The 21,414-nt window shown below is 28.2% G+C and overlaps 1 protein-coding gene across 3 annotated transcripts in view; it reads left to right on the top strand.

Moving 5' to 3' along the window:
- The window catches only part of LOC121121967 (uncharacterized), a 177,296-nt gene extending 160,344 nt beyond the window's left edge, over positions 1-16,952 (top strand). For all 3 annotated transcript variants that reach the window (XM_071890426.1, XM_071890415.1, XM_071890424.1), the window contains 3 exons: positions 13,606-13,900; positions 14,644-14,759; positions 16,288-16,952. In XM_071890426.1, coding sequence (XP_071746527.1) covers positions 13,606-13,900; positions 14,644-14,759; positions 16,288-16,541 — 665 coding nt within the window. In that variant the 3' untranslated portion in view covers positions 16,542-16,952. The remainder of the gene's footprint in view (positions 1-13,605; positions 13,901-14,643; positions 14,760-16,287) is intronic.
- The last annotated feature ends 4,462 nt before the right edge of the window (positions 16,953-21,414 follow it).

Genomic DNA, 21,414 nt, shown 5'->3' with positions numbered 1-21,414 from the left:
TAGCTTAATATATAAAATATGTATTTAAAACGGCACTAACCCATGTCATATGATTTTATCATGAAATAATGTCCAGTATAGAAACTATTTATTTACAAACTATTTTGTAGTATCTTTTGACTTACCTAATAGAACTCTGGTACCATCCGTGAACATTATTATATATGTTATTGGGTAAATACACTTGTCCATACAAAACAAAGATTTGTATGTTGTTATATACAAGCATATCATTCGTCCAAGTTTTTTATTTTTTTGTACATAAGTGTTATATTTTTATAATATGTAAATTGACTTTTTGTTCACGTTTTTTTATATGTCCATATATTTCTATATATATATGTGTGTGGAAGAGGAATCATTTACATATGTAGGTAAGACACTCAAGGTTAATTTTAGGATTTTAATGGATCTGATGAATTATTCTCTTTGTTGTTTTTTTTTCCTATCTTTTACTGTGGCTTTACATGGACTAATAAATACATTAGAGGCTTTTGATCCTAACTATGTAGAAATACATCATTCACAGATCTCCGTCGCTCCAGTTGTTTTAAAATATTTATTTAATAATATTCAACATAGATATTTTTTCTGTTATTTTTCATAAGAATTAATTAATTTAAAAAAGAAATATATATTATTGTATATGTTTCAATGGGATAGTCATAAATTAAAATTAATCAAATTTAATGTCATACAGTGGCATTTAGATGGGTTTGTATTTATGTATACATATATATGTATAAATGTTTGTTAGAGAATCACCTTATTCTATACATGTGTATGTACGTATTTTAATGTATGTATGCTCATTTTATTTCATCTAGGGCTTAAACAATCCCTTGAATGTATCAGACCTGGGAACTCGCCATTGAATTAAAGTGGGCTCACTGAAGTGCTAAAGCCCAATTTAGCACGCATTTATTCTTCCTTTTTGTTACTATTGTTACTATTTGTTCTGTAGTAACTTTTTAATTTTCCAAAAAAAAAAAATAATAATAATGAAGTGAAATGTAATAATCAATGATGTAAATTCGGTAAATCTCTTAGCTGACTATTTTTTTGGAATTGGTAATCTGAAGAATGAATTTTCTTATCCTCAGCAGTTGTCATTATTACGTAATTCCTGAGTAGTGAACCTTTTTTTCCAAATAGATTAAATTATTTACAAAACATGATTGTATAATCGTGTGTGCTCATAAGAGACGGAGTGTAACCCTGAGGATTTGTTGGGGAGTTAGGATTGTTGGACTCAGAGTAGAATTGAAGATCAACATCGTAGCAAATGTCTTTGTTTATTCCCTTTTCTCCTTCATCCCTTGTCACAGCTGATCTAATGCAATGTCATGAGCATTATTCTTTCTCTCCTCCAAAACATTTTTCAAATTGTCAGGATTACCATGTTGATTTTCGTTTTTTTAACATGCGTATTGTACACAAGATTTTCATCACTAGCAATAATAATAATAATAAAAAGGGAGAAATTATGTGTCCGAAATGAGTGTCTTAGGACGTCAGTGAACCCACCTTAACTAATCTTCTAATCTGAATGCGAGTATTTATTAACTTCTATTGCTGTATTAATATTTGTTCCTTGGGTATGTAGATATCCCAACATTAAAAAAGACATTTTATACATATTGAACTTTATTTGCCTTTACTATAAGCATTCGTAAAAAAATTGAATACTTTTCTACCAGTACATTTTATAGTGGTAAATTGATGATCAAAAATAATTATTTTTTTAAGAAAAAATATTAAATTTGTTAGACTGTAAAAGTTATATTATTGCTAAATTAAACTATTATCAAAAATACATGTTATATACAGAATAAATCATCTCCCAATCCCTTCAATCTCATTTTTTTATATTAATCGTCGGGATAGATAAATAATTAAAAAGGAAAAATACGTTCTTTGAAACCTCAAAAATTAGTTCAAAAAGTTGTTAATAACTTTGGAATCAACGATTAACAACTTCAGGCTCAACTCAGATTACTGCAACTATGTAAAAACTTTATTTGAAAATCCTCTCAAGCCCCCCCTATATATTTTTTTCGTCTCCTTCGTCATGGGCTACTGGTGTTGGTCCTAACTTGGGATCGAAGTCAATGGATTAAGATTCCAGACTTGATGACTCAAAAACTTCTCCTTTCTTTCAAGTTATCATCATTATTATTGTTTAAGCTCTCTCTCTATATATATTTTTTTAAATTTCAATACTCATAAAATGGAGAAATCAGAGCTGGATGCTCAAAAACACAAATAGGATTTGAGTTCAAATAAATTCACAATGTTTTCGCACAAGCATAATCAACTACTTTGTATTTACTTATCCGCTGACAATTTTTCCATTCTTGCTCCTTATTGGTGTTTTGAATGTTAATGAATTCAAGTCGAAATAAACCCCGCCAACTATAAATATCCCTACTAATCCTTTAGTAAATGAAAAATAACTATGTAAAACAAATGGAAAGAATGCTATAATCGCCATTTAATATCTTCTTTTTTTTTTGTAATTTTTTCCTTTGGAATGGTTGAGAAAAACAATTAAAATTGCTAAGCTGAGTAGATATACCTAAATTAGTTTAACCAAGACTTCAGATTCGACAGTAAATCCCAAACTTGTAGCTCTAATTGGGCTTCAAGAATCGTGTTCGTAAAAAAATGAACCGTTAACCACTCTGAAATCTATTTAAAACATGATGTTTAAATCCATTTAAGACTGACATTTAGTTTGTAGCGCCTCATAAGATATGGAGATATGCCATGATGAACATACATCAAATATGTTCCATATTATGACTGCTTCAGTAATAAGTCTTTTTTACTCATTTTTATTACTTGTAAAATACTTGGATTTACGTCATTATTAATGACATTAATTCAACATTCATTAAAAAAACTTTATGTATGTATAAACCTATATAGGCAGATGTAATACCCTAATTAAATGTCTTAAAAATCATGTAGTACATTTGTCAATATTCTGTTGATATGATGCATCTTACTCTTGTGATATTTACGTATGTAAACAGATATCTTAGAGCATTTAAATTTTAATTGCTACTTCTTTGTTGAGATTGAAATATTTTGTGTAAACTTTAGATAAAATCTGAGAACTACATACATAATTTTAGAGCTACAAGTATAGAAATTCTGAGAATAAAAACAATTTTACTTCACATACATTCCAAGAATATACATACACATAAAGAAAAATCATAAATTGCGTAGTAATCTCTAATATAATATAATAATAGTACCTAAATAATATATTAAACTACTTCCAAACTGAAAAAAAAAATCCAAAGATTATAATTTTTGAAGAAAGTTTCAAAATGCATTTCACGAAATATTTGAAAAAATATTTTTTTTAAATCTAAGTAGTTATTCACAAAAAATTCGATAATATACAATTGTTCACAAAAAAATTGGGAAAAAAAAATTAATTGAAATATTTAATCATATGAAAAAAATATTGGAAAATTAGTTTTTTTTGTAAAACAATGAAATTTCAAATATAAAATTTTTTCGACGAAATAAATTTCAAATATTAAATTTTTCGACAAAATTTTCAAATATTAATTTTTTTCGATAAAACTTTCAAATATTAAATTTTTTTCACAAAACTTTCAAATATTAAATTTCTTGTATATTTATTTCAAATATAATATTTTTTGCTATGCCGCATGAATATTTGCACGAATGACTTTATTTTTAAGATAATGAATCTTAATAAAAAAAAAAATTACCCTTATAACCGTGTAAAATGTTTTCATCCTGACCGAAAAAAAACAACTCTGTTACAAAGACTAATGAACAATTTTAATAAATATTCACTTATTCTAGAGTAGTACATTTTTTTTTAAATCGAGCTATTTATATATTTTGTATAAATTAGTGATGGGACGATTAATCGGAATTATAAAATTGTTTTTTTTTTCTGGAATCGGAATTAGCATTGGGAAAATAATGTTAAATTTGCGATTTCGGTTCTTAAATATTACCAATATTTAATTATTTATTACTGTTCTTAGTAATGAAAAAAATACCAAATCCACCAAAAAAAAGCTTAAGAAATTTTTGGTTATTACTAGAAAATTGAATATTTGAAATTTATTTGCAAAAATTTTAATATTTGATATTTAATTAAATGTTTCAATGTTTTCTTTGAATAACTATGTATTTTGAAATTTTTCTACAAAAATTGAATTTTTGAATTTTTTTATAAATTTTTTATTAGTAATTGAATTTTTAAAATTTTATTATTTAAATTATTTTTATAAGTAAAGCAAAAAGAAAAATATTTTTTGTTTACATTTGGGGAAATATTCTTCTAATAAATTTAGTTTTTGTAAATAGCTGTAGCTTTTTAAAAACTTTTCCAAAAAATTCATTTTTTTATAAACAGCTATGAAATTTGGAAATTTTTTTCCAAAAAAATTAATTTTGCGAGAATGGTTATGGATTTCTGAGATTTTTTTTCAAAAAATTTAATTTTATGTGAATATTTGTTGAGTTTTGTACAAATTTAATATTTGAAATTTCTTTTTAAAAAATTAAGTATTTGAAATTTTTCAAAAAAGAATTAAATATTTGATAAAAAAATTTAATATTGGAAAAATAAAATCCAACTTATGCACTAATACTAGTATTAACTAATATTTTATCTGTGTGATAGTGATAAAGGTCCGTTTGCACCAAGTAGACTTTAATATAAGCCAAACTTAAATTCAAGACACTTAAATGTAGTGATGTCATAAGTCCATAATTTAAATTTAAGTTGGAATGGTACAAAAGCATTAAAATAGCACTATACTCAATTGGTTGAACCAATTCTTGCAACACCAATCTTCATTTTAATAAAACATTGCTAGAGAAATTTCTCAAATTGCCATAAAAAAGTTATTATATTATTTCAGAACACATTCACTATAAAGAAAAATATTAAGAACGCTTATGTATGTGTACAAATATGTAAGCTTAACTAATTAATGCCGAAAAATACTTTTTTAGAGATTTTTGAATAAATCTGTTAAAATTAGCTAATACTATGTAGTTGTAAAGAAGAGAGTATTATTGTTACACAAAAATGGACATCCTTTGGCCGAAAAAAGGTTGTATTCGTATAATCACTTAGGTAGATCTAACCATATTTTATTTTGACATTAATTTCTCATTATAAAATCTTCAACCATGGGATTTTTTTTTACATTTAAAGTACCTCAATAGAAAAGTATTTTTAAATCATTTCAGTTATTTTTTCAATACTCCAAAAAAATCAACATAACGTTTTGAATAGATATTTGCTATTTAATAATAAAAAAAAGATTGAGTAGTGAAAATCAATATTAACACCGACAGAAATTATTATACAGGGGGGTCCAGATAAATTGGGAACATTGGAAAAGGCTTATATCTAACGAAACTAGATGAGGCAGAACCATGTTTTTTTATTATTTGAAACCTATATTTAATTACATTCAATTATTTATAATAAGATCCGCCTCTGTTGATAACGTCGGCCACATGACACAATAAGCTATGACAGATCCGGACGACCTTGCACGGATCCACCTTTACCATTCTACGTGTAAAGGACTTATTCAAGTCTTCCACACACGAATTATACTTGGTACATTGATATAAATTGCATGGGTTCAGGTTGTTTACGGCCCTAAAAAAGTGAGACATTTTGCAGCCAAGCCATCTTGCACTTTTTTAACTTTGTGGGGCGCTGGACTGTCTTGTTGGAAGGTGTAATTTCTTCATGGGGCTACTCCATCGATCCAGGAAATATAAATTAAAAGTTCAGAAGGAAAACCTGTACTGGTTGTACTGTCATTCAATGTACCTTTCAATAAATAAATAAATATGGTTCTACCACATCTAGTTCGTTCGTTATAAGCCTTTAAAAAAATTTCAAATTTATGAAGACCACCCTGTAAATTGTTCAAATAAATTAAAGATTATTTTTGAAGAATATAAAATATATAAGTACTTCATATTTTCAAATTAAAAGAATTTATTTAATAGTATAGAGAATTGTAGTGTTCATATAATCACGACAAGCGTGAATGGTTTATATATTTTTTTATTATCTAAATATTTTGAAAACGGGAATCGGTACACAAATCATGGTGTCGTAGCAATATTCAAAGTACAGCCCAATTTTTATAGATTTGAATAAAATTCGTAGAAAAATTTGATTATAAGACTTATTGCGTTCAGACTGTTGTACAACAAGAGGTTTTTTGCATTCTAAATTAAGAGTAGCAATAGTGTTTATTAATAACTATGAAGTTATTAATGGTTTAAACTATTTTGAAGGTAAATAGATGAGTTTCTATAATTAATAAAATAAAAAGGTCTGACTTTTTTCCATGATGTGTTCTTAAAACATATTTTTTATACGTATTTAATAGCTAGGTAGTAAGTGTATATGAAACATTTTCTACATACAGATATTATCAATATATCATATATTACACATCAGATTTAAAGAATAGTACACGTCAGCTACAAAGTATAGAATAATACGTGCATGAAAGAGAAAAATTAATATAAATCTCCCAAACATACATTTCCGGCATGTATGTATTATAAACATCAGTGTCTGATTTCTAACCCTGTGAAGACAAAATAAATAAATATAATAAAACTGTAGATTAAATTGTTCCAAAAAAATTAAAATATTATTTTTTCAAGCAGAAATCAATTTCTCTTCCCTCTTTTTCAATGATTAAAATATAACTAATACTTAACTGAAAAGCCCCAGGTATTTTTATTTGTTAAAATTATTCATATTTAATTTTTTATTTATTTATTTACTCTATGGAGTGGAGTCACCATTACATTTTTCAAGCCATTGCTTAGCTTAAACGTTATTTTTCTCCATAAAGAAGGAGTGTAAAATTATAACACGAATTTGTTTTTCATCCAAAAACTGAAAGCATGCTTAAAGGTTAAATGTAAACTAAAAAAATACATTAACAGTTTTGTGTTTGGTGAAGCTAGTTGTGTGTTACAGCGTTCCAAAATGACTAATTCACTCATTTGCATTTGAGAAGAAAATATACCGGAAAGAAATAATACGGGTTATACTTGTTTTCGAGAGAGAAAAATCCTATTTCATGTTTGGTATAAAAAAGAAACAAACTGGGATTATGTATGTCAGATTTTGAAGACAAGAAAATACTTTATATGCCTTGAGACACCCTAATATAAATAGGTACACATTATATACATACATACATAAAAAATGATCCTTGTACGTAGAATATCAACTAACTTTAATTAGTACATTAAAAAAGTTAAATAACTTACAACACCTTGTGTTTCATATAAATAGGGGCTAAAAAAAAATACACACAAAAAAAGAAAATTAGGAAAAAAACCTTTTTTTAGTACAGAGTTAGGTATTATAAAAAGTAACTTTCCAAAGGGATGTATAACATTAAAATGTTATAAAACACCGTATTATTTTCAACAAACTTTTAATTGAAAGTAAAAAAAGGTGATGGTCAATGCTAGTTTAATACACACGTTGCATGTTACATGATCTATTGACTACTACATAGTTGTGTCACGAATCCTTATGATCCAATAATGGACAAATATATGAATGGATAATGTTAATGAAAATAAAAATGATTATTGTGCACATGAATAAGGTCACGGAAGTAGTGACTAAATAACACTTACCATTCATAATTATAGTCACTGAGGTGACTCTGTATTGAATATAACAGGGAAATGTCATTCAGCTTTGAAGTAATAGGTATGGCGGAAAAGGAATTTTGTATTTCTTGCTTTATTTCAATGCTTTATATGAAAGTGTTATAATTATCCAAATTGATCGAAGTATACCCCGTTCTGTTCAATAACTTGCTGCCAACGAGAATCCAACTTCATAATGCCTTTCTCGGAAACCCCCTTGTTCCTACTTGCAAAAACTAGGAACAATCAATTTATCAATTTTCACGTACCTCTATTGAGGCCAAATTTCTACCCACAAGTGCGTTGGCTATTGACAGGAACAGATGATGGTCACTTGTTGATAGGTCAGGACTGTAGGGTAGGTGCATAAGAACTTCTCATCTGAACTCCCGGAGCTTCTGGGGCGTCATCAAAGATGTGTGAAGCCTGGCATTGTCCGGACGATGTCTGGTTGTCTCTTATTCAGCAATGCTGGCCGCTTTTGGTTATATAGCGGGTGGTCCATATAAATCTGAAAAATTACTAATTCAATAATCAATAATGGTTGAGGGATTTAAATTAATTCATATTTCGATGTAAAAAAGCACAAACAATTCATTACAAACCAAATCAAATCTGATCTCTCTAGCTTACCTACAAGTAAATAAATTCACAATTTAACATGATCGACGAATTTCCAATCAATCATTCCAAACAGTTTGGTTTCTCCAGGACCACCGTCTAGTTGGAGAAGAAGAAGGGCGCTTTCAAAAAGACCAAACGGATCTGGAAAAGTTAAAGAAAATGAGGGGCCATTGAAGAAATCTTGTGGTTTCACATCAGACTGTCCAGAGAGTTATCAAAAAGTGGTCGGAAATAACTTTGTGAGGATGAAGAGATCACTTTTGACACTACCAATGAAAGAAACCAATATCTTCCATTGCAAGACTCTTTTGGATGAGTCTTTTAAGTTATTTTTTGACACTTTTGGCCCCCACTGCCTTGATGCCAAACCTTTTGTTTGCATGTAGAAGGTAAGCCCTGCAGTGTCATCCGAACACTGAGACCCTCAAAGCCACTGTCAGCCAGAACTGGGACGTCTTACAGAGGAAAATAGTCTCAGCCGGTTCCAGGCTTTCCACTGCCACCTAGAAGCCATGATTGCCGGCTATATTAATGATTAAGAGAGCTCAGGCACACATCTATTTTTAGTATTAATTATGTTGAAATATTATTGTTAATTGATAAATTATATTTTGTTGAAGTTTAAAATTCAAAGTGTTCATATTTTATTGGACACTCGGTAACTATAACCCATAGCTCCCCCTCCTCACCTTCAAGTTAAGAAAATGACACTCACGTCCTTTTATTTATTCAAGCCATTGGTCTAAAGAGTAATAACCTTTTAAATTAAGAATTTACATCTTTATCAAAATTATTTTTCTTAGTTATTTTTCTCATTATAACATTTTAAATTTGATTGCTTCTCCTTAGTATACACATATGTACTTAAAATCCTTTGTCAACTCTATAAAGAGTTTAATTATATTAAGTACATACGTATCTCATTATGCGAATATAAAATAAATTAGTCACCCATTTAACAATATTTATTTTTTATTTAATACTAGTATTCTAGTATAACCTATATTCTTATAATAATGCAATTTAATTTCAAAATTCAATATAGGACTTTTTGGCATATTACTTAGCTTATAGATTGGATATTGAGAAGTGGGATTGACAATGTTTTGTCTCACCTTCCCCCATCGGTGGGTGAATTTGATACAGTGGTGATTATCAAATACAAATAATGGACAATAATACATAATGTTTATGGGTATAATTGAAAACATTTAATTCAGCCAAAAACAGTTACTATTTGATTGATTCCTTTATAGTCTTTTCCTATTTAAGTATTAGGAGATTTTTTCTACTCACAACAAATTAAAAATGAAAATATTCCTCAGTATTTTTTTGTACTAGCCCACTGTTATTATTTACTAATCTCTATAAATTTTGAGAGGTTAAGAGTCATTTTTTTACAATTTTCCTATTAAAAATGTTGTAGAACGCATGATTAGCTGTCGATTGCTATGAAAAAACATTTCTCTATTCGCCACTATCTGTAAAAAAATACAAGAAGAGGATTAAGGTAGCTGTGCTTGTCTGCCCGGGATTGTCCCAAAAGGCCATGAGGGAGAAGATTGGAGCCTCGAGGAAGACGATTTACAATGTCTACATGGATGGATTAAATTTTAATCGTATTTCAATCCTCTTCTCATACTGTTTCCTCATGGTGACGACCAGGACCATGTTTTTCTAAGAAATCAACAGATAATGATGTGTTCTACAACATTGCTTATAGAAAAATTGTAAAAAATGACTCTTCACCTCTCAAAATTTGTACAATATAGATGAATAAATAATAACGGTTGGCCAGGTACATATCTCAAGTAGCATCAAGTATTTTGTTTCCAATTACCTCTGTGGAAATATTTGACTTCTAAGACTAATATTTCACGGAATACTTAAAATATTAATCCCATTTAACTTTAAAATTGTTCACAAATAATTAATTATATTTTCATAAATAAAAAAACTGAATTTAAATTCATGCTTGAAATTCAAAAGAAAAATAATTTACGAAGAAAAAAAATGCTCCGGGGTAATGTAAGTTCAGAAAATGTGTCACAGGTCAGAATTAGTTTTAGAGAGTTCTGTGCAGGATATATATATATTTATTATTGAATAATATACACAAATCGATGAGAAACTGCCTAAAAAAGGGCATAAAATAGAACGAATCGACCTCTTTTTTTTTAAATGATAATTTAATTATAATATATATATTTTCTTAATGAATAAAAATTATATATTCTACAAAAAATTTAATTTGAAAAAAGGGCCTCGAATTATTTTTAAAAAATAAGTGTGAAACTTCTTTAGGTCATTTAAGTTCTAAATTTATATTTATAAAAAAAAAAATTGAAATGAAAGGAAAGAAAATGTTGAAAACAATGATATTTGTCCTAATCCCAGCTCATCCTGTTATTGGTCCAGGGCACAGTCACTGCTGTAGTCAGACTCGTAGCTAAAACATTACTAATTGGTGGTTATTCGACGAAAGTGCTTGAACACAGCTCTTAGAATCTTGCTTGAAAATTGAAAAATATCAGTTTACTCAAATATTAATTATCTCCCTCTCTCCTTTACATCCTAATCAATAATTTGTGGACAGAAATACAGCTAAATTAGGTTTATATAGTTATAGTTATATATATATGTAATTTGCTAATTCCTCTACCTTAATAAAAAAAAGTTATATTAGCTTCAATAACATGTAGTATACTGCATAATAAGCATTAGGATATTTTATGGTTATCATACATGTATATATATGCACATTTTACGTACATAAGTAGTGATTTCTAACATTTCAATTAATTAAAAAACTATTTTTAGCTTATTAAAAAAAAGAATCTAAAGTATCCCATTGCATTAAAATAATCAACTCAATTCCCTATGACACTCACTTACACATTATAAATACAGTAGTTAGGATAATAGTTTTGTAGCTATGTAATTGTGAGCATAAAAGTTTTGTCTTGATTAAGTAACAGGAATCTGCTGGTTATTCCTCTCCAATGGTTTGTTATTGTAATGCACATGTAACATAAGAATTTGTTTTTTTAGTGTATTAACAATTTGAAATAATAATAATATGTAACGACGTAGCTTAATGGTCAACACAATCAGGAAAAATTATTCTCTTGAACTCAATGTGCGTATGTTCGTGGTCCGGTTGTTCCTAGAAAAGAAAATATATACCATGTATATGGTCTTCAAAGAAGATTCCTACATCAGATGGAGTAATTGTAATACTATATTTTTTACTGATACTTTGTCAATGTAACTCTATCTGGACAGTTAAAGGAAAATTAAAAAGAATATGTGGATATGTATCTCAAAACTTTGATTGATTCGGGAAACAGAGGGCAGTTGGTATATTTTTTGTTTCTAGTTCAATTACTAGAAGATGGTTTGAAATAGACACAACATACATTTATTTTTGATTAAATAATTATGCATGAAGACTTTATTTGAATACGAATTGTGAAATGTTGCAATTATTCCATAACTAGAGGGGGTTTAAAGAGTTAAAAAATTGAATTTGAAATAGAAATTTAAAAAATCTGAATTAAGAATTTGAATTTCTTTGGGAATAAATAACTAGAATCTTTAATCTATTACATTATTACTTTCAATATGTTTATGACCAGCGGTGCAGAGTTGGAGTCGAAGTCAGAAGTCGGAAAATTTATACCAATTCTGACTACGGCTAAAAGTATTATTATAATTTATGTAAATAAAACATATTTATAATTTAACATTGAGTGTTCGCAAAGTTTTTTTTTCTAAATTATTATAAATATCCATGAGTCTTATGAATAGTCAATCGGAAAAAAGTATATATTTGCAGTGAAAGGTTGTTTGTCTTGTTGATTTTCTATTCGAGTCCATATATTATGTTCAGAAACTTTTGAATGTATGTATTAGCAGTAGATAGATTTTGATCTATTTCATTTGTTGCTCATCTTGTAAAATATAATATTTTCAAAATATTTTAATTATTTCTGCCACAATTATTTACTACATATAACTAATAACTATCTATAGCTATAAATAAAATCTATATTTAAAGTCTTTAGACTCAAATGACTCAATAGTACTTAAATAAGCTATAAAACTTATTAAAAAATAATAATGTGTGTTGGATTCGGAGCCATGGAGTTGGTGACATTCAAAATATATTCTGATTGATATGTAATATTATTTAAACTGTACTTCACTATTTAAATTTTACTTCAACGGGGCATGAGCGCTGTATATTTATATTAGTTTGTAAATAAAGCAACAGAGAGAGGCACCATCTTGTGTAAAAAATAATTCAACTTCCCCAAATAAGCTTATTATTTAATAAAAATATAGGCAAAGGACGCTGTGAAAATTATTCTCAGCCTGCTCCATTTTTTTAAACAACTAGTTAAAAACAACCTAGAGACTGTCACCACCTAATAGAGAATATTTTTTTGTATTGTTTGTACGTGCTCTATTTAGTACGTTCGCAGTGCACTTGCATTCTTAGAATAGCTGTTGCTACGTTCTGAATATAGTGATGCATCTATATAGAATAAACAACACGATGAAAACTCTAACACGTTACATAACTGTCTCCTTTGTTCCGAAAATTAAAATATCTCAAATTGTATTCTCAATGAATAAGTTTTAAACTTTGATAAATTATATCAACTGAGGATAATTCAAATAATTATTCCAACGATTTAAGTTCAAGGAAAATCAGTGAAAAATACTATTCATCCCCCCCTCCCCCGTCCGTCTCAAATTCAGTTTTTATTCAATATCTCGAAGAAAAGTATATTCAAAATGGAGATTTTCACGATAATCAGTTTTATGTAATACGAATGTAATGAAAAGAGCTTAAGAGTGTTTAAGTGTACCTGACCTCATTACTCTATAAAAAAATACGTCTTTTCATCTCGAACTGATTTGTTCTAGGTATCAATAAGATTCACATTTATATACATAGATATATGCATATTATAACGAGAAAAAATTCCTCATTCTTAGTGAGTGGAATCTTTCAACGAATTGTTTTTGTTATAAATAACTAATTTATTTATTTTTTCTTTTTTTGAGAAAAGTTTCCTTCCTTTATATTCTTCATATTTTTTACCAAAAACAAAAATGCATAAATTATTAATGCACTTTCTTCTTCTTTTAATGCATTATTTCTTTCCTCCTTTCGTTTCTTATTTGTATTCCTTCATGTGTATTTGTTGTTTTTAATTATTTTCATATACAATACATATTTTACCTTAGGCACGATCTGGTGTTCTAGCGATCCTTTTCTCGTTCAAAAGATATGGAAAACTCCAGCTCATTTGCTTCAAAGGCCTAAATACTTTTCTGAAGAAGATTCAATTTTCGAAGAGCTAAAAAGAAACAATTCAATTGATGGATCCTTAACTGAATTAGAACTTCGTGGAAAAAGAGGAGCATTGGATTTATCAGAAATGGTAAAATGTGCCACAGGTTGTAATCCTTTGATTTATCAAGGCTATGGTTGCTACTGTGGTTTCTTGGGCTCTGGGGGTATTGTGGATGGAATTGATAGGTAATTGTTCCAAGTAGACTATTCAACATTAAAAATTTCTCAATATTGAAATAGACTGTACTTAGTAGAATTAGATCCCTTGATTCGTTCTTAGGGTTTCTCTAATAGTAAAAGACATATCGAAAAAACCGTATAGCTTCGGATAATTTTTGCTATTCTTAGGATTCAAATTTTTCCATGCGCTTGGTGTTAAATATACATGTAGTTAACTTATATAAATATGTTCCAATATAAAAAGATTTTTAACCTTTTTGATATGCCTTTATCAATTTTAGAGCTCGAGTATTCTTTGTTTAAATAAGAAAATTGATGCTTTTTCTTCAAAGGCTCATAGCTAAAAAAAAAAAAAAAAGTCATCAGATGGCTAAACATCTGAATAGTAAAAAAAATTATATATATATTTTTACAAAATAGTTCGATGTCATTGTCCATTTGTGATAAGGTCAACACAATTATTTAAAGACAAAACTCCTTTTTCGACTAAATCTTTTAAGAAAATTCCAATATTAGTGGCTTCAGGAAAGACAAGAAGAATTTTAGGCGAATAGAGAAAAATTAGAACCATATTTAGAATCAAGGTATCGAATGATATTAAGTACAGCCTATTTTGATCTTGAAACACACAAAAGACTGTGATTTTGTTGGTTAGTGAATAATTATTTAAAGCAAAAACTATTTTGAAAGTAAAGAACTAACTTTTATGTATTCAATTTGATATTTATAAGAGATTTTATGATTTATAGATGTTGTAAGATGCATGATTGGTGTTATACTAAGACTTCTTGTATGAATTTGAAATATCATCTTCCCTATTTTGTGGGATATAAGTGGAGGTGTAATGGAGGATCTCCATATTGCGGTAATATAAAAATATGTTCTTCATTTCAATAAAAGTTTCATTATATTTTAAGCTTGTGTTTCTCAAAGACTACGTACCAAAGAATAGCTATGCATGCCCCAAAATGATTTAGTTTCATACATGAACGTGCCGGAACTCTGCCGTTAGGGACATTACAGCCTATTTTAAGCCCAACAATACGTATACCGCGGGATTAAATAAAAAATAATACCCGGTATATGTGTGTGAGAGGATGTGCTAAAATTACAAAAATAACTACTCAGTTAACAGGGACGCCGCTGGATTATATATGTACTCTGTACCGAATGACGAATCGCTGTACCGAAATGACAAAAATTGGGAATTTGGTATCGCTTGATTTTTTTTTTTTTTTTTTCGTTTTATTCCTCTAAACAAGAAAATAACTATCGAACGTCCAAAAAAGGTATCCTTCATGGACGCGTTTTGATTTGAAAATCTGTAAAATGTCGAAAAAGAGGAAATTTTAGTGTTGTTTCATTAAAGTTATCGATTTAAATCCATTTACATAATTTTTATTTTATAAAAGGTTGTTTAAGTGTAATTTTGTAGTTATGTGATCTATCTTCTTGATATGGACCGGTATAAAAATAACCAAAATCTTTATGCTCAAGATCCAATTGAAAATTTAAAAAAAAATTATTGATATCTAAGGAGGGAAAATTTTCTAATGGGGAAATAAGGATGATTACTTTTTTATGGATACTATTTCTTTTAAAAAAGTTGACTTCTTAAGTGGAGCAATTTAATCTGTTAAATTTTTCCAAAAATATCGAAGGCAAAAAAAAAAAATTATATATATAATCCTGCGGACATCCCTGGTAATATTATTTTTATGTCTAAGTTCTTTGGCTTAGCTTAACCAACCGTTAGTGAGTATCCTTTTTATAACTCTGATAATGAACTGGGTAAAAAAAGAAACCTCCAAAATAAAGTATTTAATTAAATGATAAACATTTAAACAATTAAAATTTGTTATTCTTATATTGCAAAGTATTGGCGATAAAATGTTGATCAAAAAGAATAAGTTGCATTTTATAAATTTTGAAATGTATCATATCCCAGTTTTCTAACGGAGAATTGAAAAAGAATAACAACTGTTGGGCATAACAGCGGAGGTCTGTCTTTAGGTTGCGAGATAAAAAATGATTATGTTCCGAATTATTAGTTATTTTAGATTTAATAATACAACTAATTTGTATGTTGCATGCTATTAGATATGCCTCATTGTAAATTTTACTTTTTGAAATCAATGGATCTATAAGTATTTACCAGTAAACTTCATAGTGTAAAAGAACAACGTAGCTCAAAACCAAATAATTTAATTCATATATAAGGTTATTTCAATAAATAACTTTCAAATGATTTCAAATAGTCTGATTATATTAACGTATAAAAAAAAGAAAAAAGTTTATTAAAATTTTAGATCCATAGAAACAGTTTATTTTTTCAAGCCCAACAATACGTTAATTTCCTATTTGTAAAAATGTATACTTTATATTTCCCACAGTAACAAAGAATAGTCGAGACAGTCGGAGTTCTTGTTCTCATCATTTATGCGAATGCGATAGAGAGTTTGCAATATGCCTTCAAAAATACGATTGTCCCAATTCTAAAGCAATGTGCCACTCATCTTGGAGACATTTTCAGAATTTGTTTATGGGAATAGCGAAAGGACATGGAATAGTCAATCACAATCATCCGCATCAAAGAATGAGACACCTTAACGTCCTTGATGGGATACGATTTAACGAAGTTTTCTAACTTAGAATATAATCATAACTATTTACAGGTTCCTTGTACGATATTGGACTCAGGGTTCGAGTTGTTATATACTACACCCTCATTGACATCAAGCTTCTACTATGTTGAATGAAGAGGCAAAGCCTAGTTCATTTTTTTGATGTTGTTTTCTAAGAGGGAGGTAGGACCTAAATTTTGATAGAGGCATGGAGAGGTATATTTCCTTTGATTCGCTCTAGATATTTGAGGTACAGTTCCTCCCACTATAAATCAAGATAGTACAAGAAAATCCAGACTGTGTGATACAATTTATAAAGAGATGCCAAAAAATGGAATTATTTATTAAAGAAAATATAAAATAGATGTAAATTGAAATAAAAGACAAGGTTGCGTTACTGTTATTTAATGTAATGTTCCGTATGTTCAAATGAACTCTTGTGTATTAATTACTCGTCTACCTTACTGTATCTTGTAAAAGGATCATAAGTCTCTTTAGAATATGAATTATATTCTAGATTACGAAACACGTGTCACTTTCATCATGAATGTAAATTTTATTTAAAGTTATTACATTTTTTTTTTAAAAGGTTTTCCTTATCTTTAAAGGATTGGCCTCTTGTCATTGGACAATTAGTTAAAAAAAGATAAGTTTTATTGGGTCATTGTTTGCCTTTTACTATAAATCTCTTAAAAAATTTAAAAAATATATTTCTGAAAGTGGTATGTACAATAACCGTTGAATTTTTTTGTGAAAAAAAAAAAAAGATTTCTTACTAAACTTAAAATATTAATTTTATAGTAGAAGGATATCAACGTTGTTTTCTCCTCAAAAATTTAATCTTATTATGGTATTTATAAGTTTAAAAATAACAAGTTATTTTAATCTACAGACAAATACCTACAAAAGCATGTGTATTTTCACATAAGTCAAAATAACACGTATGAAATACACATGAATTATTTATTATTGATTGCAATAATTTTAGTATAATACATGTATAGTTAGAAAAACACTGCTCAAAGATTGGCAAAGGATCCGATTTCGTTTTTTCTCTCTCTTTCATTCTTTACGATCTGTAATAATTCTTAACGATAAGAACTCAAATTATCTTTATAGTTTTATTGCATTTAATAACTGATCATTACTACCTATTATTATAGATAAAGATTTTCCTTAGAACTAAGTAAGTAAAATGCTGCCAAAAGGCTTTTATCAATTTCAGAGTATACATACTTGTATTTATAAAAAAACGTCTCAAATAGATTGCAATATGTACTCGTATATTGGGTCCTATATAAATTGATTTATTTCTATCTGTTTTCATGAGTCAAATCTTACATGTTATTCAATAAAATAAGCATCTCTATGTATTTTATGTATATTTATTGCAAGATAAGTAATGCATGCAATTTGGTAAATTATTATAATTGTTAAGCACATATACGGTAATTCAATCATTAAATATAATTACTCTTCTATGACCAAAAACAGCAGAATATATATTTGTTTTTCTATTTACTAAATCAGGAACAATCAAAATTATTACGAAAGATCGAATTTATAATGTTTATTATTTATTTTTTGCAATATGAGGGGCTGCCAAAAAAATGACGATAATAAGATATGATATTAAAATCAGTGTATTAGGAAACCAAATAATAATATCAAATATATATAAAATAAATCAAGAAGGAATTATGTAATTTTCAGCTATAATTTTACTGACTGATTTGTTTATCCAACAGAAAAAGGAGTTCAAATGCATGGAGAATAAAAAATAAGATTACAAATTGAAACTTTTTGTCAATCAGACACCGATATAGTCACCAAAATAGAAATTTACAGTGTATTTTTTTGCCAGCACTAAATTTTTCTACTTGTTTTTCTCTTATTAGTGTTTTTAACGTTGATTGGTTGAATTAGTTCTTGTTAAGTCGTAAACAACTATAAATAATAAAAAGTGATTTTTAGCCTTTTTCTGCTTCTTTTTAGATAAAAAGTTGCAAAATACAGTCAATTACGACTTTAAAAATATAAAACGGGGTTTCACTGATACTATGGATTGCATAATAAACCGAAAGTGAGGCCATGTTAAAGCTAATTGTGTTGACATATTTATTAAACAAAAGTATAAAAAACAATGTACCCAAATTAAAAAGTTATAAGCAGTTGTTTATGAGTAAGGGTTTTTTATATTGCAAAATTTGGTTGACTATTCCTACAATATGGCTGACTTCCAAGGTGATGATGTCACGAGAAAACGTTCCATATTCTATTGGAATTAGAATTAAAGAAAATTCTAATGATAAACTCAAGAAACAAAAACTTTTACAAGATCAATTTCATCAAGTGAAATATCTAACTTAACTACGCTGCATGGTTTCTCTTCCGTGGTCCCATTTTCTAGGATTTCTCGTACTTTATATCTACAAAAAAAAAAAAAAAAAGGGGAAAAAAATATTTCCCTCGAAATTCCGTATGTAGTTAAGTATTTCATATCAAAGACTGCCTTAATCAAATAAATTATTAATCTGTAAAAAAGTTTTATTTATTTATTTATGCTGTGCAACTTAATGTAGAACATGGTGTTATCTTGCAAACACAAGAATGCTCTGTGTTTTTTGTTGTCAGCTGTCGATTCCCTCGTCACTCTTGATACATCATGGGTATTTCATAATTTATTATTTTTCATAAATCAACAGGGAAAAAAAGTTATACAAAACCAAAACAACAAGATTACACTTTCTTGTTGATCCCTCGTCGTATATATCTAAGATATATTGCCATTTTATTACTTTCATGAATTTTTTAAGGGGTATTTTATAAAAATACAAATGTATAGTTGCGCTTATTAAAATATTACTTAGCAATATTATAATACCTTATCGAATAAAGTAATATGTAGTGTTTTAATATCATCAAATGCATGTATGTAATTAATTTTAAAAATTGTGAAAAAATAATATGACGTCGATAGTCTGGAAGTACTCAAGAGATAAATAACAGCTTTGTGGTTGACTTATTTGGCTAACTATCATATGACTTCCGGCCTTTTTTTGTTTCTTTTGGATGAAAGGTTGTGTGATGTAATAAAGGTAACGACGTGAGAAGGCAAAGGTTAATTTTGGATTATCAACCTGCTTACAGCTTATGTTCTAATCTTAAAATAAACTTATTACTAAATTTCAAAGTATTCATTATTCACCAACTCTGCCCGAAATTTAAAAAGGACTTTTCTAGTAAATGAGTAACATTATTATGGAGATTGAACAATTTGAGAAAAAAGTATAAGTTTAAATAATATCTATGAACAAAAGAGAGTTCACACAATGTTCTTACAGTTAAGCATATATTAAGTTATCAGTCAAGGTAAACTGAAAATACGACCACTTAGTGTAAGTGATTTCTTAAACTGGGTTTCTTATTTTGTAACAATTAAAAATTGGATATGGCTGTGTAGTGTCGTGACACGCTTAAAATAAGTGGGAGTTAGACCAGGTTTGACGGCACTTTAAATTAAATTAAATACTCATGGTTGTAATCGCTGAAGCTAACCTTGATTTCACACTAGTCTCAACGACATATACTCGAATGTAGATATATAAAATCTCCCAAACAACATTGTTTGAGATGTTACTTTTAATAGCTCTTCCATCTTAAACGTATGCAAATTAGGGGGGCGTCTACAGCGGAGGACTAAAAGGGCTCCCAAATGAAGAAATTTTGAAAAATTATTCCACTGAAAGAAAACAAAATAATGAAAAACAAAAGGAATTTTTTTTCTCCAAAGAACACAAACACACAACTGTATTTATATAATCTTGTGGACACCAATGCAAATGCATAACTGGAAGAGACATTTATAACCAATTTGAAGAAACAAAATGAGCATATAAGTCATCATTTAGACTCTAATGAAAATTTACTTTATTTAAATGAAATTAACCCTTTCAAACCTTTAAGGTAACTGAAAGTATTGACTTGTATCCACTGTGGATGACTACATCCACTGAGGGTGCAAGACCTTCTACAACTGCCTGGAAGCCATAATTGCCGCTAAGGATGTCTAAATTAATTATTAAGAGAGCTCAGATACACATCTATTTATGGTATTAATTTTATTGAAATTCTAATGTTAATTAATACGTTATATCTTGTTGAAGTTAAAAACTCAAAGTGTTCAGATTTTAATGGACCGATTGGTATACAAAAGGTTGCAAAATACAATAAAGGTTGGATTATGGGGGAGTATTTGGAATGCAATAGCCATACACTTCACTTTTTATTATAACCATAACGCTGGGAATTTTTAGCAATTTAATTATGTGCAAACAGAGAAAATAAATATGTTTAAAAAAAGTCCATAAATAAAGATACATTTTATAGAAGCACGTAATTTTATTAATTATAAACAACAATTATGTAAAAAAAGCCGCTTGAGAAAAAAAAAACCAATTTATTTTCAATGAGTGTAATTTAAAAAATGACTCTGTATCTTATTTCTAAAAGAGTTTTAATTCCTAAGTTGTTTTTTATATAAAAGAAAAGAAAGAAAAGCGCCCTTCACATTTATTTTTGTCCAGTCTGCTCACGGTAAAACTAGGATGAAGGACCTGAGGGAAGTGAAATATTTATAAAATGCAGACAATTTGCAGTCGCAAAATCCCATGTGGATTCAATACATCACTAATGCACATGAATGTAACTCATAAATCATAATGGATTGAAAAAGCGTCAAAAACACGTTGCAGATTGTTTACAAATTCCTTCAATATAATTCGAACGTAGTTTTTATCAATATCAATGACAATGATTTCGATAATACTTGCACTTCCTTCTTAATTTATTGTTGCTAATGTGTTGAGAGTTATGTTTGAAGTTTGAATGGAAGAA

Source organism: Lepeophtheirus salmonis, chromosome 1 (genome assembly GCF_016086655.4).
Source record: "Lepeophtheirus salmonis chromosome 1, UVic_Lsal_1.4, whole genome shotgun sequence".
Lineage (NCBI taxonomy): Eukaryota > Metazoa > Arthropoda > Copepoda > Siphonostomatoida > Caligidae > Lepeophtheirus > Lepeophtheirus salmonis.
This window is presented reverse-complemented; position numbering and strand designations above follow the sequence as displayed.